The sequence below is a fragment of the Kogia breviceps genome, chromosome 4 (genome assembly GCF_026419965.1).
Source record: "Kogia breviceps isolate mKogBre1 chromosome 4, mKogBre1 haplotype 1, whole genome shotgun sequence".
In the NCBI taxonomy this organism is placed as follows: domain Eukaryota; kingdom Metazoa; phylum Chordata; class Mammalia; order Artiodactyla; family Physeteridae; genus Kogia; species Kogia breviceps.
Genome location: NC_081313.1, coordinates 112,448,429 through 112,473,286, shown reverse-complemented (window position 1 = coordinate 112,473,286; position 24,858 = coordinate 112,448,429). Strand labels below are relative to the sequence as shown.

The 24,858-nt window shown below is 39.0% G+C and overlaps 1 protein-coding gene across 1 annotated transcript in view; it reads right to left on the bottom strand.

Moving 5' to 3' along the window:
- Positions 1-24,858, bottom strand: part of CATSPER3 (cation channel sperm associated 3) — a 44,016-nt gene that overhangs the window by 18,551 nt on the left and 607 nt on the right. Inside the window, exon 2 of the mRNA XM_059059935.2 lies at positions 18,280-18,433. Coding sequence (XP_058915918.1) covers positions 18,280-18,390 — 111 coding nt within the window. The 5' untranslated portion in view covers positions 18,391-18,433. The remainder of the gene's footprint in view (positions 1-18,279; positions 18,434-24,858) is intronic.

Sequence of the window (24,858 nt, the reverse complement as noted above, 5' to 3'; positions counted from 1 at the left end):
TCAGATCCCCTTCCCTTCCCACAAAAGTAATCCTATTTTAAATCTGGACTATGTCTTGCTCGTGTATTTTATACTTTTACCACATATGTATCCCTAAAAGTACATAGTATGGTTTTGCATTTTTTATACACTACATAAATTGCATATACATTACAGTATTCTTTGGGCGATTATTTTTTCATTTAAAATTATAAGATTCATCCATGTTGATATATGTAAACCTAGTTTAGTGTTTCACCACTATTAGGCAATTACTTGTGAAAATACTATAATTTCTTTATCCAGTTATCCATTGAGTGATATTTAGCTTCTTTGTAATTTTTTACTACTACAAAGAGTATAAAAGTACAAAAAGTTTGAGTCAGGTTGCAGGGCCATTTAAAAAGAGGACTTAGGGCTTCCCCGGTGGCGCAGTTGTTGAGAGTCCACCTGCCGATGCAGGGGACACGGGTTCATGCCCCGGTCTGGGAGGATCCCACATGCCGCAGAGCGGCTGGGCCCGTGAGCCATGGCCGCTGAGCCTGAGCATCCGGAGCCTGTGCTCCGCAACGGGAGAGACCACAACAGTGAGAGGCCTGCGTACCGCAAAAAAATTAATTAATTAATTAATTAATTAATTAAAATAAAAAGAGGACTTAAGGTCCTTTGCCCCTGGGCCCTCTTCCCAGCCAGATCGTGGGCAAGATGGCTGGGTGTGCAGCATCCTCGAACCCATGAGCAGATCCTCCATGCCTCTAGGGACCCCAGCCCCTGCCACAGCAGATTCTGAGCACCCCTTGGGCTCCCAGCTGCTGGGCCGCCAGCACCAACTTCTGGAGCACCCAAAAGGGAACTCTCCTGTTTGCTAAGATTCTATTGTGTCTGGTGATTCTGATCTGCCTTGATTGCTGATTGAGATGATCTTTGCTGCTATAGCTATATTCTTTATCATCTATGTGTGTTACCTGCACACCGAGATATAGGCTATCAACTGGCCTTGGAGTGATTTCTTCCAAACCTACATAGTGGTCATCCTCTACCTGATCACCTCAGTCGTTATCCTTGTTGAGAGAAGAAACCACTCCAAAATCATCACAGGAGTACTGGGTCTAATCGCTGGGTGCCTACGTGGCCATGATGCCCACGTTACCTTCCCCTTGCAGCAGCAGACACAGCTGCCCCACTAACCCTGCAGATTGCCAGCTGTAGTTGAACTCCTTTCATTTCTCTCTGAAACCTGCAAATAACACCTCCATAGAAATAACCCCCTGCCCTTACAATACTCCCAACCAATTCGTAGCCCCATGTTTTACTGTACACGTGTGTAGTTTTTCTCTGTTACATACCTAGGAGTGGAATTACCTGATTATAGAATATGAGCATCTTCAGCTTCACTGGCTATTGCCAAATTGTTTTCTGAAGCTATTGTACTAAGTTACTTTAATATCAACGATGCTCCTTTTTTTTTATTTCTATTGGAGTATAGTTGTTTCACAATGTTATGTTAGTTTCTGCTGTACAGCAAAGTGAATCAGTTATACGTATACATATATCCCCTCTTTTTTAGATTTCCTTCCATTTAGGTCACCACAGAGCATTGAGTAGAGTTCCCTGTGCTATACAGTAGATTCTCATTAGTTATCTATTTTATACATAGTAGTATATATATATGTCTATCCCAATCTCCCAGTTCATCCCACCCCTCCCTCCCCACCTTGGTATCCATAAGTTTGTTCTCTACATCTGTGTCTCTATTTCTGCTTTGCAAATAAGTTCATTTGTACCATTTTTCTAGATTCCACATGTAAGTGATATTATACGATATTTGTTTTACTCTTTCTGACTTACTTCTGAACAATGCTTTATTTTTTTTTAACATCGTTACCAATACTTCCTACTGTTGGACTTCTTAATTTTTGTCAATCTGATGAATATGAAATGGTATCTTATTTTTCATTTTGTCATTTCTCTAATTATTAATGAAGTTGGGCATCTTTTTATATGCTTAAATTGTAAATTGCCTGTTCCTAATCTGTTGCCAAACTTTCTGCTAGATTGTTTTGTCTTTTTCTTATTGATTTGGAAGACAATATATCACATACTTTGAATCCTAATCCTTCACCTGTTATATGTGTTTCAAATAGCATCTCCTACAGTGACTTAAAGTTTCAATGGAATCAAATTAACCAAACTTTTTCTCCATGGCTTATGTATTTCATACCTTAAGATACCTTTCCCTCCTGAGATCATATAAATCTATATTTTCTTCTAAAAATTTTAAAGTTTCACTTTTCAAGTTAGGTCTTCAGCTGTATATGCTGGAAGGCAGAGATCCAGTTGTGTTTTTTCTCTCCACATGTACTGTTTAATGAAGAATTTATCTTCCACCACTCCTTTGCAGTGCCATCTGACAGGGGCCAGGTTTTCATACAAGTCAGGTCTGTTTCTGAGCACTCTATCCTGTTCCATTGGTCTATCGTCTATCCACGCATCATCACCCTGCTTTAATTACTGCAGCATTATAGGAAGTCTTATTACCTGGTAAGTCAAGACTTCTCCCCTTTTCACTTTCAAAACTATCTTGGTTTTTTATATTTCATTCTTTTATCTAAATTTTAGCATCAGCTTTTGGCGACCCGTAAAAAAATACTGCCAGACTTCTTATTGGAATTTCATTGATATAATAGCTTAATTAGGGAAGATTGAATCTTGAAGAAACTAAGTCTTTCTATGCATGATATGATATACCCTTCCATTTCTTTGTCTTCTTTAATGACCTTTATAGATTTTTTTCCTCCTTAAAAATCACACAAAATTTTATTAGCTTTGCCTCTAAGTACTTTTTATATTTTATTAGAAGTACTATCATTTTTGTTGCTGACATATTACATATATTTTATTTATTAATCATATATCCACCAAGTTTGCTGGACTTTATTAATTATTTATTAACTTTATTAATTGTATTAACTTTATTAATTAATAATTCTTCCAGATTCTTTTGGGATTTCTATACAGAAATCATAACACCTGTGAATAATGACAGTCTTTTAAAACTTTCTTTCTAATCCTTAATTTTTTTATTCCTTTTCCTTGTATTATACATTGGCTAAGACGCTAATACAAATCTTGTCAATAATAACTGGCCTACACCTTTAAAGGGAATACTGTTACAGTTTCACCACTGAGTGTGAATTTTGATGTAGGTTTTTCATAGGTACTCTTATTTAATCACTTAAAACAAATCCTTTCTACTCCTAGTTTGTTAAATTTTTTTCATGATAAACTTTTTTCTACATCTCTTAAAGTGACTTTATTACGGGCTTCCCTGGTGGCGCAGTGGTTGAGAGTCTGCCTGCCAATGCAGGGGACACGGGTTCGTGCCCCGGTCTGGGAAGATCCCACATGCCGCGGAGTGGCTGGGCCCGTGAGCCATGGCCGCTGAGCCTGCGCATCCGGAGCCTGTGCTCCGCAACGGGAGCGGCCACAACAGTGAGGCCCGCGTACCACAAAAAAAAAAAGTGACTTTATTGGGGATTTTTTTACTCCTTTAATATTTTAAGCTGGTTAATACATTCACATTCCTGGAAAACCCCAACTTGGCAATGCTATATTACCTTCTTCATATATTTTGTAAAATTCAGTTTCCTAATATTCTGTTTGGGATTTTTATGTCCAAGCTCATGATACTGGGTGTAATTTTCCTTTTTCATATGGTCATTGTCTAGTTTTGTTTTGGCATGACGGATATACAGTTGTCCCTTGGTATTCCCAGGGGATTGGTTCCAGGACCCCCCCCCCCATGGATACCAAAATCCAAGGATGCTCAAATCCCTTATAAAAAAGGCATAGTATTTGTATATAACCTATGCACATCCTCCCCATGTACTTTAAATCATCTCTAAATTACTTATAGTACTATACTTGACCTTAGCCAAAAGGCCAAGAAACGATCTAGATTACATATGGTAATCTAATACTAATACAACATAAATGCTATCTAAATAGTGGTAAATACAATGTAAATTCTATGTAAATATTTGTCAGGCAAGCGGCAAATTCAAATTTTACTTTTTGAAATTTTCTGTAAATTTTTTTCTTAGAATACTTTTGATCCCTGTTTGGTTGAATCCACGGATTTGGAAACCACGATACACAGGGCCAACAGTACTGGCTTAACGAAATGAACTGCCTGTGGGTGGGGCAGATATGCTCATTTATCTAATCACTAAAAGCGTTTAATATGTTTGGAATTATATCATTAATCATTAGAGAAATGCAAATCAAAACTACAATGAGATATCATCTCACACTGGTCAGAATGGCCATCATCAAAAACTCTAGAAACAATAAATGCTGGAGAGGGTGTGGAGAAAAGGGAACCCTCTTGCACTGCTGATGGGAATGTAAATTGATACAGCCACTATGGAAAACAGTATGGAGGTTCCTTAAAAAACTACAAATAGAACTACCATACAACCCCACAATCCCACTACTAGGCATATACCCTGAGAAAACCATAATTCAAAAAGAGTCATGTACCAAAATGTTTATTGCAGCTCTATTTACGATAGCCAGGATATGGAAGCAACCTAAGTGTCCATCAACAGATGAATGGATAAAGAAGATGTGGCACATATATACAATGGAATATTACTCAGCCATAAAAAGAAATGAAACTGAGTTATTTGTAATGAGGTGGATAGACCTGGAGTCTGTCATACAGAGTGAAGTAAGTCAGAAGGACAAAAACAAATACCATATGCTAACACATATATATGGAATCTAAGAAAAAAAAAATGTCATGAAGAGATTAGTGGTACGACGGGAATAAAACACAGACCTACTAGAGCATGGACTTGAGGATATGCAGAGGGGGAAGGGTGGGCTGTGACGAAGTGAGAGAGTGGCAGGGACATATACACACCACCAAATGTAAATTAGATAGCTAGTAAGAAGCTGCCTCATAGCACAGGGAGATCACCTCTGTGCTTTGTGACCACCTAGAGGGGTGGGATAGGGAGGGTGGGAGGGAGGGTGACACAAGAGGGAAGAGATATGGAAACATATGTATATGTATAACTGATTCACTTTGTTGTAAAGGAGAAACTAACACACTATTGTAAAACAGTTATACTCAAATATGTTAAAAATAAGATAATGGACATAGATGAAAATAAAATTATTATATTGAAGTGACTTTGTAATATACACTAAAAAAAAAAAAGAAATGAACTGTCTGTGGGTGGGACAGATATGCTCATTTATCTAATCACTAAAAGCGCTTTATATGTTTGGAATTATATCTTCCATGAACGTAAAACCATCTGGTTCAAGTTACTTTTTTTTTTCTTAGGAGATGGAAAATTTTCACTACTAATCCAATGCTTTATAAACACTAAAGGACATATATATACACATATTTTTTCAAGTATTTCCTTTTTTATTGAGAGTTTTGTAATTTTTTTCTGGAAAATTATCTTATTTCAGCTAGGTTTTCAAATTTATTGCCATAAAATTATTAGATTTCTGACATCTATTGTAAATGGTGGTAAATGCAATTTCTCTTTTTAATCCCTAACATGATTCAGGGCTTGACTGACAACTTATCATGATTGTCTCATCAAGAAAGTTATTTTATAATTATTTTCTAACATCTAACTTTTGGCTTTGTTGATCCCTTTGTGTTGAATCTTTGTTTTCCATTTCATTAATTTTTGCTCTTACCTATTTCCTTTTCTCTACTTTCTTTTTTTTTTTTTTCTTTACTTTTCCTTCCTTTTTCTCCCTTTGGATTTTATTCTGTTGCTCTTTTCCAACAGGTCAGCTCAATAATTTTTAAAATTGAGATATAATTCATGTACCATAAAATTCATCATCTTAAAGTGTAGAATTCAGTAGGGACGGGGTTCATTTTGAGTATTTATTATCTTTAGGTTTTGATTATGGTAAAATATACATACCATGAAATCGATCATTTTAAAGCATTTTTAGGTATACAATTAATTCAGTAGTATTAAGTACATTCACGTTATTACACAATTATCCCCACTATCCACTCCAAGAACTACTTCACTATCCTAAACACAGACTCTGTATCTAATAAACAATAATTCCCATTCTCCTCTCTAGCCATCTCATAGTAAACTCTATTCTACTTTCTGTATGAATTTGCCTATTCTAGGTACTTCATGTAAGTGCAACCATATAATTTTTGCCCTTCGTGTGTCTGGTTCATCTATCACTCATCATGATGCTTTCAAGGTTCACCCCCATTGTAGCATGTATCACAATTTCATTCCTTTTAGGGCTGAATAATATTCTATTTTATGAATATACCAAATCTTCTTTATCCATTCACTGGTTGATGGATACGTGGGTTGCTCCCACCTTTTGGCTATTGAGAATAACGCTGCTATGAACATTGGTACGCAACTATCTGTATGAGTCCCTATTTTTAATTTTTGGGGGTATACAACTGGAAGTGGAATTGCTGGATCATATGGTAATTCTATGATTAACTTTTTGAGGAAATACCAAAATATTTTCTATAGTGGCTGCATGATTTCACATTCCAATCAGCGGTGCACAAGGGTTCTAATTTCTCCACATCCTCATCAACACCTGTTATTTTCAATTTTATGGGGGGAGGGGTTTTGTTTGTTTTTATACTAGCTGTCCTAATGGATGTGAAGTTGTATCTCATTGTGGTTTTGATTTGCATTTTGCATTCTAATGAACATCTTTCCATGCACTTACTGGTCATTTGTATATCTGCTTTGGAGAAATGCCTATTCAAGTCCTTTGCCTGTTTTTGAATTGGGTTTTTGTTGTTGAGTTGTGGAAACTCTTTATATGTTCTAGATATTAATCCCTAACCAGATATATAATTTGCAAATATTTTCTCCTATTCTGTGGGTCATATGTTCACTCTCTTGATTGTATCCTTAGATTCACAAATGTTTTTAATTTTGATGAAGTCCAATTTATCTATTTTTTCTTTTGTTTCCTGTGTTTTTGATGTCATATCTAAGAATCCATTGCCAAATCCAAGGTCATAAAGATTTACCCCTGGGCTTCCCTGGTAGCGCAGTGGTTGAGAGTTCACCTGCCAATGCAGGGGACACGGGCTCGTGCCCTAGTCTGGGAAGATCACACATGCCGCGGAGCGGCTGGGCCCATGAGCCATGGCTGCTGAGCCTGCGCATCCAGAGCCTGTGCTCCGCAACAGGAGAGGCCACAACAGTGAGAAGCCCGCGTACCGCAAAAAAAAAAAAAAAAAAAAAAGATTTACCCCTATGTTTTCTTCTAAGAGTTTCTTCTAGCTTATATATTTTGGATTTTGATCCATTTTCAGTTAATTTTTGTGTGGGTATGGCTGTGTTGGGTCTTCGTTGCTGCACGTGGGCTTTCTCTAGTTGTGGCAAGTGGGGGCTACTCTTCGTTGCAGTGTGAGGGCTTCTCATTGCAGTGGCTTCTCTTGTTGCAGAGCACGAGCTCCAGGCGTGCAGGCTTCAGTAGATGTGGCACATGGGCTCAGTAGTTGTGGCTTGTGGGCTCTAGAGAGCAGGCTCTGTAGTTGTGGTGCACGGGATTACTTGCTCCACGGCATGTGGGATCTTCCTGGACCAGGGATTGAACCTGTGTCCCCTGCATTGGCAGGCAGATTCTTAACCACTGCACCACCAGGGAAGTCCCAAGTTAATTTTTATATATGGTGTGAGGCAGGGGTCTAACTTTACTCTTTTGCATGTGGATATCAAGTTGTCCTACCACCATTTGATGAAAAGATTATTTTTCTCCCCGTGAAAAGTCTTGGCACCCTTGTCAAAAGTCAATTGGCCATAGATATTTGGATTTATTTCTAGAATCTCAATTCTACTCCATAGGTCTATGTCTGTCCTTATATGAGTACCACACTCTTTTCATTATTGTATCTTTGTAGTAAGTTTTGAAGTCAGAAAGTGCAAGTCCTCCAACTTTGTTCTTCATTTTCAATGTTGTCTTGGCTATTCACATTCATATGAATTTAAGGATGTGCTTTTCAATTTCTTTTTTATAAAGGCTGTTGAAATTTTGATAGGGATTGAATTGAATTTGTAGATCACTTTGGATAGTCCTCTTAACAAGTTTTGTAATCCATGAATATAGGATGTCTTTCCATTTATTTAGGTCTCATTTAATTTCTTTCAGCAAAGTTGTATAATTTTCAGTATACACATCTCTCATCTCCTTGGCTAAATTTATTCCTAGGTATTTTATTATTTTGAATGCTATTTTTTTTGTGTGTGTGTGGTATGCGGGCCTCTCCCTGTTGTGGCCTCTCCCATTGCGGAGCACAGGCTCCGGACGTGCAGGCTCAGCGGCCATGGCTCACGGGCCCAGCTGCTCCGTGGCATGTGGGATCTTCCCAGACCGGGGCACGAACCCGTGTACCCTGCATCAGCAGGCGGATTCTCAACCACTGCGCCACCAGGGAAGCCCTGAATGCTATTATAAATGGAATTTTCTTAACTTCCTTTTCAGATTGTTCATATTAGTGTATAGAAATATAACTAATTTTTGTTGTTAATCTTGTATCCTGCAACTGTGAATTCATTTAATAGCTCAAATAGTTGAGTTTGTATATGTGTGTATTCTTTAGGATTTTCCATATATAAGATCAAGTCATCTACAAATAAAGATAATTTTGGTTCTTCCTTTCCAGTTTGGATAACTTTTAGCTCTTTTTCTTGCCTAAATGCTCTGGCTAGAACTTCAAGTACAATGTTGAATAATGGTGAAAGCAGGCATCTGTCTTATTCCTGATCTTAGGGGAAAGATTTTCAGTCTTTCACCACTGAGTATGATATTAGTTGTGGATTTCTTCATAATTACCCATTATCAAGTCAAGAAATTTTCCTTCTAATTCAAATTGTTTGTTTGGTTGGTTTTTTAATCATGAAAGGGTGTTGGATTTTGCCAAATGCTTTTTCAGCATCTACTGAGATAACTATATCAATTGTTTCCTTCATTCTACTGATGTATTACATTCGTTGATTGTTTTCTATGTTGAACCACCCTTGCATTCTTGGGATAAATCCCACTTGGTCATGGTGTATAATCTTTTTAAGCATGCTGCTGGGTTCAGACATAAGTATCTCAAGTATTATTGCACCTATATTCATAAGGGATGTTGGTCTCTAGTTTTCTTACAATGTCTTTGGCTTTGGTCTCAAGGTAATGTTGGCCTCACAGAATGAATTCAGAAATATTCCCTCCTTTTCTATTTTTGGAAGAGTTTGAGAAGGATTGGCATTCAATCTTTTTTAAATGCAGGGTAAAATTAACTAGTGAAGACATCTGGTCCTGTGCGCATTGCTTTATTGGGAGGTTTTTTTGATTAGTGATTCTATCACTTTATTTATAGGTCTGTTTCAGTATGTCTGTTTTCTATTTCTTCTTGAGTCAGTTTGGTAGTTGGTATGTTTCCAGGATTTTGTCCATTTCATCTAGGTTATCTAATTTGTTGGCGTACAAAGTGTTCATAGTATTCTGCTATAAAACTTTTCTTTTCTATAAGGTCATTTGTAATGTCCCAACTTTCATTTCTGTTATTAGTAATTTAAGTCTTCTTTTTCTTAGTCAATCTAGCTAAAGGCTTATGAATTTTGTTGATCTTTTCAAAGAACTGAATTTTTATTTTATTGACTTTTCTCTATTATTTCTCTATTTTGTTTCTCACTCTAATCTTTTTCATTTCTTTTCTTCTGCTAGTTTTGGGTATAGTTTGCTCCTCTTTTTCTAGTTCCTTAAGGTGTAAAATTAGGTTATTAATTTGAGATCTTTCTTCTTTTCTAATGCAGGCACTTAAGGTATAAATATCACTCTGAGCACTGCTTCTGTTGCAACCTATAAGTTTCATTATGTTGTATTTTCATGTTCATTTGTCTTAAAGTATTTTCTAAATTCCTTTGTGATTTCTTCTTTGACCTATTAGTTATTTAAGAATGTGTTGTTTGATTTCCATATATTTGGAAATTTTCCAGTTTTCCTGCTGTTGCTGATTTTTAGTTTTACTCCATAGTTGTCAGAAAAAAATACTCTGTATGATTTCAATATTTTTTAATTTACTGAGATTTCTTTTGTTGCCTAACATATGGTCTATCCTGTAGAATGCTCCATAGGTACTTGAGAAAAACTATTATATCTTATTGATGAACTGACCCTATTGTCAATATATAATGTCCTTCTTTGTCTCTTCTAACATTTTACTTTAATGTCTATTTTGTCTGATGTGAGTATACCCAACCCAGCTCTCTTTTGGTTTCTATTTGCATGGAATACCTTCTTGCATTTTTCACTTTCAACCTACTTGTATCTGGATCTCAAGTGAATCTCTTGTAGACAGCATATATTTGGATTTTTTTAAGAATCAATTCTGTCTTAATTGGACAGTTTAATTCATTTACATTTAAAGTAATTACTGATAAGGAAGAAACTACTTCTGCCATTTTGCTATTTAATATATGTCACATTTTTTTGGTTCCTCAGTTCCTCCATTACTGCTTTCTTTGGTGTTTTGGGGTTTTTTTTGTAGTGTACCATTTTGATTCTTTTCTCGTTTCTTTTTCTGCATTTTTTAAGTTATTTTCTTGGTGGTTATCCTTGAGATTACAATCAACCTCTTAAATGTACAACAATCCATTTTTAACTAATACAACCTTAGCTTCAATAATATATTAACAATTCTGTTCCTACACAGCTCCATCCTCCTCTTCATGTTTCTGTTGTCACAAAATACATCTGAATACACTGAGTGCTCATTAACTATATAATTATTGTTTTATGCATTCATATTTTAAACCATACAGACAAAGAAAGGAGTTACAAACCCAAAATACAATACTGGATTTTATATTCACCTATGTAGTTACATTTATCAGTATTCTTTATTTTGTCATAGGGCTTAAATTACTATCTAGTTTCATTTCCATCTAAAGGACTATCTTTAGCATTTCTTGTAGCACATGTCTACCAGAAGCAAACTCCCTCAGCTTTTGCTTATCTGGAAATATCTTAATTTCTTCATCATTTTTTGAAGGATAGTTTTGCTGGATATAGAATTCTTGGTTGACAATATTTTTCTTTCAGTACTTTAAATATGTCATTTCACTACCACTGTCCTCATAGTTTCTGAGGAGAAATCAGCTGTTAATCTTATGGAGGATTCCTTGTATGTAACAAGTTGCTTCTCTCTTGCTGCTTTCAGGATTCTGTCTTTGACTTTTGACAGCTTGATTATAATCTGTCTCAGTGTGGATCTCTTTGTTTCTCCTTCTTGGAATTCACTGAGCTTCTTGGATGTATATATTCTTTATCAAATTTGCAAGGTTTGGGGCCATTATTTTATCAAATATTCATTATTCCTCTTTCTCTCTCTCCTCCTTCTGGAATGTGTATGTTGATATGCTTGATGGCACCCCTCAAGTTTCTTAGACTCTGTTCATTTTCATCATTCTTTTTTCTTTCTGCTCCTCAGGATGAATAAGTCCAAGTGATTTGTCTTCAAGTTCACTGATTATTTCACTGATTATTTCTTCTGGCTGCTCAAATCTGCTCTTGAACCCTCTAGTGAATTTTTTAATTATTATATTTTCAGCTCCAGAATTTGTTTCATTCCTTTTTATAATTTCTATTTACTGACATATTCTATTTCCTGAAACACTGTTCTCCTGGTTACCTTTAGCTCTTTGCCTGTGGTTTCCTTTAGGTCTCCGAGCATATTTTACATAGTTGACTTTAAGTCTCTGTCTAGTAATTCCAATGTCTGTGGTTCCTCAGGGACAGTTTCTGTTCATTTCTCCTGTGTAAAAGCCACTCTTTCTTGTTGCTTTGCATGCTTCATAATATTTTTTTTGAAAACTGGACATTTTAAATTGTACAATGTGGTAACTCTGGAAATCAAATTCTTCCCTCTCCTCAGGGTTTGTTTTTGTTGCTTTTTGTGGGTAGTAGCTGTTTGTTTAGTGACTTGTCTAAACTATTTTTGTAAAGACTGTATTCTTTGTAATGCATGGTCTCTGAAGTCTCTTCCTCTGTAGTTTCTGGTCAGCTAGTAAACAGAGATTTTCTTAAATGCCTCAGGCAAAAAGAGGGAAGGTAGGGAAGGAGAAAGAAGAAAGAGAGAAAGAAAGTAAGGAAGGAAAGAAGGAAGGAAGAGAAAAGGAGAGAGGAAGGGAGGGAGAAGAAAAACTCTCCTAGTCCTTGCAGATGGGCTCTGTGTTGAAGAACTCCTTCAATGCTGAGCCAGGCCACTTACAACTGTACATTAGCATTCACTTTGGGCTTGTGCTGAGCCTAAAGATCAGTCACAGTGAAAGCTTGGGATGTTCTCAGTTATTTCCTAAGCATGTGTCTTGTCCTATGAATGTATGGCATACATGGGAGTTTTTCAATGTCCTCTTTTTCCAAAGAATCTCTCTCCCTGGATTTTCCTCTCAGGCTTTCAGCATATCTATTGTTTGCCTCGAGTGTTATTTTTTTGCTCCAGGTGGCAGTGGGTCATTCATTTGTCTTTCAGTGGTTTTGAGAAATGCCTTCTGCATAGCCACCTTTCTGTCCTGAGAAAGTTCCAGATTATCCAAAACAAAGAAAATAGCTTTGGATCAGTCCTTCAGGCAGCCCTCAGATAGGTCAAAACAGACAAACAATTCTTTAAAAACAAAACCTGCTCTGTTGTTTCTGGACCCAGGGACTAGGGTCCCACATGGGGAACACAGACTGCCATCTTCAGAACCATCACCATGCTGAGGAGCGGTGTGGGCCAAAGACAAGTAAAAATGCTACAAAGTTTTCCTACCTTTTTTAAGTTGCCCCTTTCTTGATTCAGTGTTCACTCTGTTACTATAAACCTTTGGCTATTTGCCAGAGTTCTGACAATTTTGCCCCCTTTTTAGGTGTTTCTGTGGACAGATGGCCTCTTGGAGCTACCTACTCTGCATTTTCACTGACATCACTCCTCTCCATTTTTCTTTTTTTCTTCTCCATTTTTGAAGGACAGTTTTTTCTAGGTATTGAATTCTTGTTTGACAGTCTTTCTTTCAGCACTTTGAATATGACATCCCTTGCCTTCTGGCCCCGTGGTTTCAGATGAGAAATCAGCTATTCCTTTTATTGAGGATCCTTTTTATGTAATGAATCACTTCTCTATTGATGGTCTCAAATTCTCCCTTTGTCTTTGTCTTTCAACAAATTGTTTATAGTGTGTCTAGGTGGATCTCTGAGTTTATCCTACTAGGAGTTTGTTGATCTTCTTGCATGTGCAGATTAATGTTTTTCATAAAACTTGGGGAGTTTTTGGCCATTATTTCTTCACATATTCTTTCTACCCTTTCTCTCCTCTCTTTCTGTGACACCTATTGCATGCATGTTTGTATGTTTGATGGTGTTTCATGGGTCTCTGCTCATTTTTATTTATTCATTTTACTTTCTGTTCCTCACGCTGGAAATCTCAGTTGACCTATCTTTCTGTTCTTGAATTCTTTCTTCCACTAGCTCAAATCTGCTGTTGAAGTCCTCTCATGAATTCTTCATTTCAATTATTGTACTTTTCAACCACAGGATTTCTGTATGGCTCTTTTTAATAATTTCTCTTTACTCATATTCTCTATTTGGTGAGACACTGCTCTCATACTTTCCTTTAGTTCTTTAGATTTGGGGTTTGTTTGTTTGGTTTGGTTTTTTTTGAAATCCTAAGTCCAACAGATGGGCTTCCTTACAACATTTGTAAAATAGTGTTATTAATACACACTTTCCAGGGTGGCTGTTGAGATCACTGAAAATAACATGTATGAAAGCCCCTGGCTAACTATAAAACTGAGAAGTTATTAAGACTCTTAGGGATCCCGATGAAGGTACCAGGAAAGTACTGAGAAGGCCCTGATCTGTCACCTCTAACTAATCTTAAGATCTTTGCAAGCAGCGAATGAAGGCTAAGGCAGACTTATAAACTGCTGAGCATTAAATACATGCTTTGGCAAAGGCTGGGAGACTTATTTGTTCCAGGCATTTAAGGAATACTCTGTTCAATCATTAGCAGACCATTAAGTTAACTGAGCAGAGACTTTGGTGGCCACACATGACAAAGAATATACACTTTATCGAATTAGTTCAAGTCACCTTAAAAAAAAAAAAAAAAAGGAATGGCAACAACAATAAAACCCTAGGGAGGGGGGATTATCTGGTTTCCAGAGTTTCCAATCTTATATGATTTTAAATGTCCAATTTTCAACCCCCCAAAAAAGAAATCATGAGACATGCAGAGAAGCAAGAATGTATGGTCTTTACACAAGAAAAAAAGCTATCAATAGAAACTTTTCTTGACTTGCAGAATTTCCCAGTCTGGATCGTGCTGACTGCACACTCATGTTCCTCTGTCCTCTATTTCCTGAAAATAGGCAGCTGGATGAAAAGCCTTGATCAGATTCAGGTTTGATCTTTTTGGCAAGATTATAGATTCTGGGACTTCCCTGGTGGCACAGTGGTTAAGAATCCGCCTGCCAATGCAGGGGACATGGGTTTGAGCCCTGGTCTGGGAAGATCATACATCCTGCAGAGTAACTAAGCCCATGCGCCACAACTATTGAGCCTGCACTCTAGAGCCCGCGGGCCACTCTACTGAGCCCACGTGCTGCAACAATTGAAGCCTGCATGCCTAGAGCCTGTGCTCCGCAACAAGAGAAGCCACCGCGATGAGAAGCCCATGCACCACAACGAAGAGTAGCCCCTGCTCACTGCAACTAGAGAAAGCCTGTGTGCACCAATGAAGACCCAACACAGCCAAAAATAAAATAAATTTCAAAAAAAAAGATTATACGTTCTGTTCTTTCATAAGAGGCATATAATGTCTGGTTGTCTCTTTTTATGAGGGAAGCAGTCACTAATGGTCAAAATGCCTAAGTCCTACAATTCATTGGGGGTTGAAAAATTGTGATATTCTATCATTTCTTTTTATTAACTAGGATATTTCTGTAAAGACATGTTTCCCCTTACCTACTATGTGGTTACTCAGTAATACAGTTCATATAAGACAGGTCAGTAATACTTGATTTTTTTCCCTTAATTTAACAGTTTTTGAGATAAAGTATTAGGTCCTTGTCACCATCCAAAAGTGACCTGTTAGCTTTTTTAGTATAATTATAAGCTTACAGATTATTTGATGAATTTCAAAATCCACTGTAATTATTATCCTTATTGAGCTCAAAGTGTCCCATCTTTGGCCAGTAGGAGCCTCTTCAAGTTGTCCCCTGAGTCCTTTTGATATGACCCCAGTAATCTTTGATAGCGTCCTTGCTATGTGTACAAGATATTCCTAGCTCATCTGGTATATTTTCTACCCTAGACCTGCAATCAGCCATTTCTCTAAGAATCCCTAGTTTCTTTTAGTGAGAAATGGTATTTCAACATCACATTATGGGACTTCCGTGGTGGTGCAGTGGTTAAGAATCCACCTGCCAATGCAGGGGACACAAGTTCAATCCCTGGTCTGGAAAGATCCCACATGCCATGGAGCAACTAAGCCTGTGCGCCACTACCGAGCCCATGCTCCACAACTACTGAAGCCCACGTGCCTAGAGCCCGTGCTCTGCAGTAAGAGAAACCACCGCAATGAGAAGCCTGCATACCTCAAAGAAGAGTAGCCCCCGCTCGACACAACTACAGAAAGCCTGCACGCAGCAATGAAGACCCAACGCAGCCAAAAATTAATTAATTAATTTTAAAAACAATCACATTATGGGCACTAAGGATGCATAATCGTTAAGTTGGTCATTGTTCTAGGCTTTTCAATGGATAAAGGTAAAATACTTTAGTAGTTTATATTGATACTTCCAATTTAAGTGCAGAACTACAGGGCTTTCACTTAACTTTATCTATATTACATCCATATCTCCTTTCTTCCATGAGTAACCTGGTTCTCAAGAACACAGAGGATAACAGAATTAAACTGTCCCATAATTACCCATCTGCTTTATCCTTGTGTTACACACACAACAGTCTCAGAATAATAATACTAATAGCATCACCACAAAGCAGATTTCCAAAAATGGTTAAAATTTTTTTTTGCATTGACTCTCCCCATTCTTAACTATTTTTCATCAATACTATATCTTCACTGTCAGAGGATACATTCATTAGGTGCTACATTATCTCCTCGTTCACCCATAATTATGATTAGTTCTATAAACAATCATATTTTTTAATGTCCATTGCCAGTCCTGATGTTGATACTTCTTTAGTCATTTTGGTTGGCTGAAACTTATTCTTTACTAGATTCGTAAGGAAGGGCTCATGGGAACAATATTAGTGAAGTTTTTTAATGTTGATGACAGTTTGTCTATGTCCTTTATACTTGAAAGTCAGTTTTGCTGGATCTAGAATTCTTGGTTCACATTTTCTTTCCTGAAGTATCTTAAATGTTTTACTCCATTTTCTTTTAGCATAAAGCATTACTACAGCAAAGTCTGATAATAATTAATTTTCTTTTCCTTATAAGCCACTTTGCCTAGATGCTTACAATTTCCTCCACACCTCTTTCCTTTAAAGTCCAATAATTTTATTAGAATATGTTCTGGTGTTTGTTGTATAAGTCCATATTCTCAATATGCAACTTTCAAAATATAGTTTCAATTCTTTTATTTCAGGTAACTTTTCTTAGATTTAAATTTTTTTTTTTTTTTTTGGCTATGTTGGTCTTAGTTGCAACATGCGGGCTTCTCTCCAGTTGTGGCATGCGGGCTCCAGGGCGCATGGGTTCTGTAGTTTGCGGCATGCAGGCTCTCCTGTTGAGGTGCACGAGCTCAGTAGTTGTGGTGCGCAGGCTTAGTTGTGCTGTGGCATGTGGGATCTTAGTTCCCTGACCAGGGATCAAACCCACGTCCCCTGCATTGGAAGGTGGATTCTTTACCACTGGACCACCAGGGAAGTCCCTAGATTTTAGTGTTTATTCTGTTCCTTTACTTTGTTTCTGTTTCTGTTTCAAATTCAGGGACTCCTATTATCCTTACGTTGGATCATTTTTCCCCAAACTTCAATTTTCATCATTTTCTCTTGAATCCTTATCTCTTCATTTCTTACTGATTTTTAAGCATTTCCCCCACTTAATCTTATATTTCTCTTAAGCTATTATCTGCTGTATCTAATTGTTCTTAGTCTAATTCAGTCTTCATTTTTGAAATGAGTTTCTTTTATTTCTAATTCTTTCCTGAGTTTTGTCACCTCACTCTTTTCTTTCCTATCTTACATCAATTTCTTAAACATTTACCTTGTTCTGAAATAATACAGTACAGTTTTTATCTGTTTTGTGAACATGTCTTTGTGGTGGGCTTTCATTATCTACAATGATATTATTTTCCACTTTACTCTCTTTTTCTTATAATAATTTTAAGGTTTCCTGGTGCTGTTCCCCTCTTCCAATTTTATCTGAACCTCTCTTCTTTCATCTTTGGGTCTCTAACCTGTTCAATTTTCATTCCATTGCCAATACTTCTCCTAAGTGTGGCACACTGTCCTTGAAAGGAGCTGTGGAGGGTCAGTTTTAAAAGTTTATAGGGTCTGGACTGTTCTAGCCCCTTCATAAATTTCGGGAATCTCTTGTGCTATCCCAGTATTTGATTAGGTAACACCCTTCCTAGTATCAACTGCTGTTCTCACATCAGCCCATCATACTTTCCAGTGAATACTTACTGACTTCCCTCTGCTTCCTCTCCTACAGATGCTAATACTATGCAGTGTGGCTCTTGGTAAGGATCTCTTGTTAACTAGTTTTGATATAAATCCTGTCCATGGGCTTTTGGTTTTGCTACCTAGTTGCTCTGGGGGTTTTTTTGTTTGTTTTTTTGTTTTTGTTTGTTTTTTGCGGTGCGCAGGCCTCTCACAGGCCTCTCCCGTTGCGGAGCACAGGCTCCGGACGTGCAGGCTCAGCGGCCATGGCTCACCGGCCCAGCCGCTCTGTGGCATGTGGGATCCTCCCGGATCTGGGCATGAATCCGTGTCCCCTGCATTGGCAGGCGGACTCTCAACCACTGCGCCACCAGGGAAGCCCTGCTCTGTTTTTTTTAAGAGGGGATTCAGGGAGATTAAAAAACCATGTCACTGCTACTACTGCTGCCACCATCTTCCCAGATATTAGAGTATATTTTAATAGTCCTTAGAATCTTTCTACAGAAAAAATTCTTGAACAAAACACCTTAAAAATCTTGTAACATTTTCAGAAATAAAACAGGTAAAACAGAAGAAAACGGACCCATTTTGTCTGCTTACCTCAAAAAGTCTGAACAAGTTGTATCTTGTTTTATAATCAGTCCACAAGACCATAAAAAAGGCATTCGTTGAGATGGTGCTAATCATAATTATCTTAAAGAGACGACTCATTATGACTCTCTTCACAAATGCCTGACACTGAGTATCTTTCCTCCTGTCAAAAATTTGAATAAGAGGTATGATTATCTTATAGCTCTGTTGTAAGGTAATGCACAATGCACACTTTTTTTAGGGACTAGGGTCTGCTTTCCCCCTTCTGTGAATATAAATCTACATATACTTTAAAACTGCAATGCAATGCTGACTAAATAACCACCGAAATATGTATGACGACTACTGGGTGGGTCTGTCCCCACTCAGTTACTCAGTTACTCCTCTCTGGACGTGTGAAAAAGAATGGTTACCACTTCGCCTCAAGCAAAACAAAGCACCATCTTCATTTACTCGTTCAACAAATTTTTATTAAGTGACTACTGTTCAACTCACTCATTTATTCATTCAAGAAGTTTTTATTGAATGACTACTACATGCCAGGCAATACAGTAGGCACTTGGGATACAGGTAAGAAAAACTAATATTGTCAGTCTAGTAGGGAAAACTGCTAATCAAATAATCAGTCATACAAGTGCTTACAAATCAGTTATAAAAAACTGACCACCCTAAGAAAAAATGGGCAAACACACAGTCAACTCATTAAAGAAATACAATGGCATGAAGTTCCCTCCAAAATGTTCAGTAGCACTACTAATCGGGGAGGTACAAATTAAGTAAAACCAGTAATTTTGCTTATAAAATTAGCAAAGGCTTAAATGTGATAACATTTAGTGCTGGCAAGAGGGTAGTGCGACGGAGCAGTCTCATAAACTGCCGGGGGAATGTAAATTGACCAACTTTTCTGAAAAGCCTTAGTTCTGTTTGTACTCTCAGACCCAAGGAATCTACCCCAAGAGAATACAATCTGAAATGCAAACAGTGACTTTAGCCAAACATGTCTATCCCAGCAATATTTGCTGTGAGAATTTGGAAACAATTTTAAAGTCTAACCAAAATAAGACAGGTTAAGTAAATCATGGTATATCTATTTCATGGAATATTATACAGACGCTACAACATGTCTATGCATTTTTCCTGATTTAGAAAAATGTTTATGAGCCACTGGATAGCAAAACAGAAACAAAGCAAGATAAAAATTCTCTACTCAAAATTATCTCAACTGTGCAAAATAGGTAGAAAAAAATTCGGCATCAAGTATGCCAAAATGTTGATAGTGTCTGCCTACGGATAGTGAGGTTATAGGTAATTCTTTTTCCTGTTTATTTATATTTATCTGTGCTTTCCAATTTTTCTCAGACAGTATGTATTACTTTTTCCCCATTATATGGTACAAATGAACCCAGTCTCATACAGTAAAAAAATATAGATTTATATACTTTTATAACCTATTAAAAATATATATATAAATATATAATTTTCATTATCTGATTTGAAATCAGGTCTATTACCCAAAAGAAGGCTTCAAATTATCTAACATAGTAGCAAATAAAAAAGGACAAAATGGAGTCAAACTAGTCATTCAGTCTACAGTCAAATAAGAGTGTGACTGAATGTTTGATTAACCAGCCAATTGTGATACAAAAGCCGAGGAAACAACTGTTTGGCTGAGACTTCACCAGCCTCACCAGTTGGAGAAATCAGATTATCCAGGACGAGCCCCTCAGTGTGGGAAGTGGATGAGTGCCTGTGGGAAGAGGCTATGAGACCCAACACTGCCATTTGCACACTTCTTAACAAGCAAGAGAAATAAAGAGTATTTACTGAAATTTCCATAACGTCTCACAGAACAGCAGCGACACATTCTCTAACAGTGAGCCAGAAATGACTCTTGTGTGGTTCTGGTGATAAAAGTGTTGAGACATTTTCCAAATTTTCAATTTTTATTCCGTGCTTTTACACATCCAACAGAAAATCTCTGCTTAGGAATCTCCTCAGCATCTAGATTCCAAGAGGCCTCAGATGAGTGTCCACAGAGGGCATCGTTGCTTTATGAAGTCACTCTTGGACATTCCGGTATATTACTAGCTGGCAGGCCCCTGGAAGGGAGAGCTCCCCATTGGTCCACCCACAGATCCTCTCTTCCCAAGGAGACCGAGCACCTCTGTTCAGCAAAAGAGTCACGAGCACCCTGCAACTGTGATGCTCCAGGCTAAAGCTGAGAGAGGCCAGACAAAAACCCCTCCTTCAGGAAGTGCCCCCAACTGACAGACAGAGGCCCTTAATAATGTGTTAGAATAGGTTAAGGGTCATAGAAGAGGGGAAAGCAAAATTCTCTGGGCTTCTAAGAGCAAGAGCACACAGCCGGGGCACAGCACTGGAGACACCTGGGAGGACAAGGAAAGATTTTGATGGCTTTGGGGCTAGAACCCAAGAAACAGGAGGTGCAGTTTTCCACGCCCAGCACTGGCTAATTGGGGACACAGAATGTGCACATATGAACCACCCAAAGAGAGTGTAAGGGACGAGCCTTGGGGTAGAGATGTTTTAGGTACAAGAGCAATAGGGATTTTTGCTCTGTTCAATTCTTGGGATTAATATATTCTCTCGTTCTCCTTCTCCTAGCCCCTTTGGCTTCCAAGGCAAATCAAGACAGGATTCTGGGTAGCCCTGTGTTGAATTAAATGTTTAGTTGGCCAAATTGGTCAAATTCCTGGAACCTTAATTCCTTGGGCCATAAAATAAGGAGGTGACCACGTCACCACCTCCACTGCCCCAGGCGTCCTGAAACAAGTGTACACGACCATCTCACATAGAAAAATACTCTTGTAGGCAAGCGGTATACTGAACTGAGAAATAACTTACCAATCTCTCCACTTAAAATCATCAACAGCAAAGCTTTAAGAAACACTTTGGGGCTTCCCTGGTGGCGCAGTGGTTGAGAGTCCGCCTGCCGATGCAGGGGACACGACTTCGTGTCCCGGTCCGGGAAGATCCCACATGCCGCGGAGCGGCTGGGCCCATGAGGCATGGCCGCTGAGCCTGTGCGTCCGGAGCCTGTGCTCCGCAACGGGAGAGGCCACGGCAGTGAGAGGCCCGCGTACCGCAAAAAAAAAAGAAATAAACACTTTGATTAATGTCCCCAGGCTTCAAACCTTGGCCTCACTGTCTTATTCTATATTCTCTCCCTCAGGGATCAAGCTCCTCCTACTGCCTCCTTTGGTCATATGCCCCCTGACGCCTTCTGGGCTCCTGCCCACACCCTGATGGTGGCCTCCTGGAGCAGCTGCTCAGAGAGAGCCTGAATCAGTTCTCCATCTCTGTTTCCACCCGCCCCAACTCATCAGTGTGCCTAATCCCGCCGGGCCATATAGGAGGCCCTCGGTAAATCTGTGCTATGTGAATATACCTCAGGGATCCTTATGCTCTCTCAAGTAGCTGAGCCTAGTGGGATTCTATTTCCAGGAATCCCAAGGATACACTACTATGCTTCCACTCCTTAAGCTCCAAAGGACACTTTTGGGAAGAAATGAAGAAAAGATTAAGAATGTAAAAAATTCTTTCACGACGCTTGGAGGGGTGAGGAAAGATGGCTAGCTGGAAGCAGTCAAGAAGAGACCAGCTGTTCTTGGTGTACAATATCAGCATAGCCAACCACAGCTGAATGTGTTTTCTTTTTATTTATTTATTTATTTTTGGCTGTGTTGGGTCTTCGTTGATGCAAACGGGCTTTCTCTAGTTGTGGCAAGCGGGGCCTACTCTTCGTTGCAATGCGCAGGCTTCTCATTGCGGTGGCTTCTCTTGTTGCAGAGCACGGGCTCTAGGTGTGCAGGCTTCAGTAGTTGTGGTCCGTAGGCTCAGTAGTTGTGGCTCGCAGGCTCTAGAGCACAGGCTCAGTAGTTGTGGCACACGGGCTTAGTTGCTCCGCGGCATGTGGGATCTTCCCAGACGGGGGCTCGAACCCATGTGCCCTGCATTGGCAGGCAGATTCTTAACCACTGCCCCACCAGGGAAGCCCCTGAATGTGTTTTCTGAAGTCACTGATGATGAAATCTAGTCTGGGACTGAACTCCGGCTGATGAGTGGACTCAGAGATAACCAGCTTATCCAGGCCTACTGAAATCACCCGAATCTTCTCGTGGATAGGTGGGCGGGACAGGCACCCTGGATGAGAAGCTAAAGGGCCACCTCTTCTGCCCTTTTAGCAGCAACTCACACTCTCCCTGACTTGGGCATCACCACCTTAGCCGCCGCACACAGTCAGTAGGCACGGCAGCTTGGAGACTCAAGTCTTCTGACCAAGAGTCATTCCTAGTTACATGTAACTAGAATTGAAGCACAAAGCTCACATATTATATCCAAACCCTATTACAGCTCTTGCTGTTTTGCAGAAATTTTACAAAACTGAAAGTTATAGAGCTCAACTAGTATATTTTTTAAACTCTGGATTAGAACGCATACAGACTGCTCCACATTAACACTAGTAGTCCAATACCTCAGCACACTGCCGAAGGGCAGGTGTGTGTCCATATGCAACATACATGCTGCTGCTTTTTGTCTCAAGCAAAAACATAAAGAATGATTCTTATTCTATTTATCTAAAGACTTCCTAAATTCTATCAACGTCAGAGAGTAACCACAATTTTCAGAACTTTCACTAACTTCATTTTAGAAAAGGACACTGTCAAACGTGCTGCCCTGATGTATTATCTAGGGAGGTCATGCAAAGGGTCATAGGTCATATCTATTTAAACCCCCTCTACTCCAGCGATCATTTAAAAGGAAAATGGAGGGAAACCAAAGCTTGCCACATCAGAGAAACCACTGTCATCACAAAGATTTGGAACAGAAGAAAAGTTGGGGCCTCCAACTTTGGCAACATCTCTTTTAAGTTGAAATGTAAGTTACTTAGAGCAAGTGTGGGGATTCATTCTGTTGGAATTTACCTCAAGGAGTATTACCACAGACTTCTGATATGGGATCTTTGATTCTCTGAAGTTCATGAGTTCCAGCAGATACGACACCCCTTAACATGGACCTTATGTCAAATCCTCACATAGATGCTAATTAGTAGCTACATTCTCAGGTCCTGACAACTGCAATTATTAGCTGTACCCTGCTCTCTCCACTGTGCCATACACAGTACAGGTTAATCGTTTCTAAGCCTCTCAGACTTACGTTCAAAATAGGGGGAAAGGTTTCCATTCAAGGTACAGTGAAAAAATTTAAGTGACACCACAAGGGAGCAAACAAACAAATCCAGAAGGTGGAATATTCTACAGGACTCGGTTTTTACAGTAAGTCAATGATATGGAGAGAAAGAGGGAATTGAGGGCAGGAGGCTTGCTCGCTCTAGATTGAAAGCTTAAAGAGACACAACAACCGGATGTGATAGGTGGACTTCAGGTGGATCGCTGATTAGAACAAAATTACTGTCCAAAGACATTCTTGACCTTCAGAACAATTTGATTTGGTATTAGGTGATACCAAGAAATCATAGTTTATTTTGTTTGGTGTGATAATGGCATTCTGGTTTCTATAAGAAAATGACCATATTTTCTAGAGATGTTTACTGGAGGATGTAGGGGCAAAATGACATGCTATCTGGGATTTGCTTTTAAACACTTTAGCAAAGAAAAAGGAAATGGGAGATTACATGATGTAACTGGCAAGACCTTGGTAACTGTTAAATCTGGGTGATCAGTACCTAAGGGTTGAATACCCTATTTACTCTATTTTAAAATATGTCTACACTTTTTCATGTTTAAAAATTCATGTAGAAAAATTTGAAGCACTGAGCTAGAAATCTTTGGTAATAAAATGTATAAAAGCTCCCAAATCTATAATATGGGGAAAAGTTTATAAAAACACATGGCTTTGGGCTTCCCTGGTGGCGCAGTGGTTAAGAATCCGCCTGCCGATGCAGGGGACACAGGTTCGTGCCCCGGTCCGGGAAGATCCCACATGCCGTGGAGCGGGTGGGCCCGTGAGCCATGGCCGCTGAGCCTGCGCGTCCGGAGCCTGTGCTTCGCAACGGGAGAGGCCACAACAGTGAGAGGCCCGCATATCACAAAAAAAAAAAAAAAAAAAAAAAAAGGCTTTGCTTTTTCCTCTTTTTAAAAAAAATTTTAATTTATTTATTTACTTTTGGCTGCGTCGGGTCTTCATTGCTGTGCATGGGCTTTCTCTAGTTGCAGTGAGCAAGGGCGACTCTTCGTTGCAGTGCACGGGCTTCTCATTGCAGTGGCCTTCCCGTTGCGGAGCACAGACTCTAGTTGCGTGGGCTTCAGCAGTTGCAGCACACGGGCTCTAGAGCATGGGCTCAGTAGTTGTGGTGCACGGGCTCAGCTGCTCCGCAGCATGTGGGATCTTCCCGGACCAGGGATCAAACTCATGTCTCCTGCATTGGCAGGTAGATTCTTAACCACTGTGACACCAGGGAAGTCCCTGACTTTTCCTCTTAAAAATTTCAAAGAAGTACAAGTTCTAGTGTCCAGGCTCTGGATCTCCCAGCAGCCACAGAGTCTGAGGTGACTCTTCTCTCTCTCCCTGCCCCCCGCACCCCCGGTGTACGCTCCACACCCATAG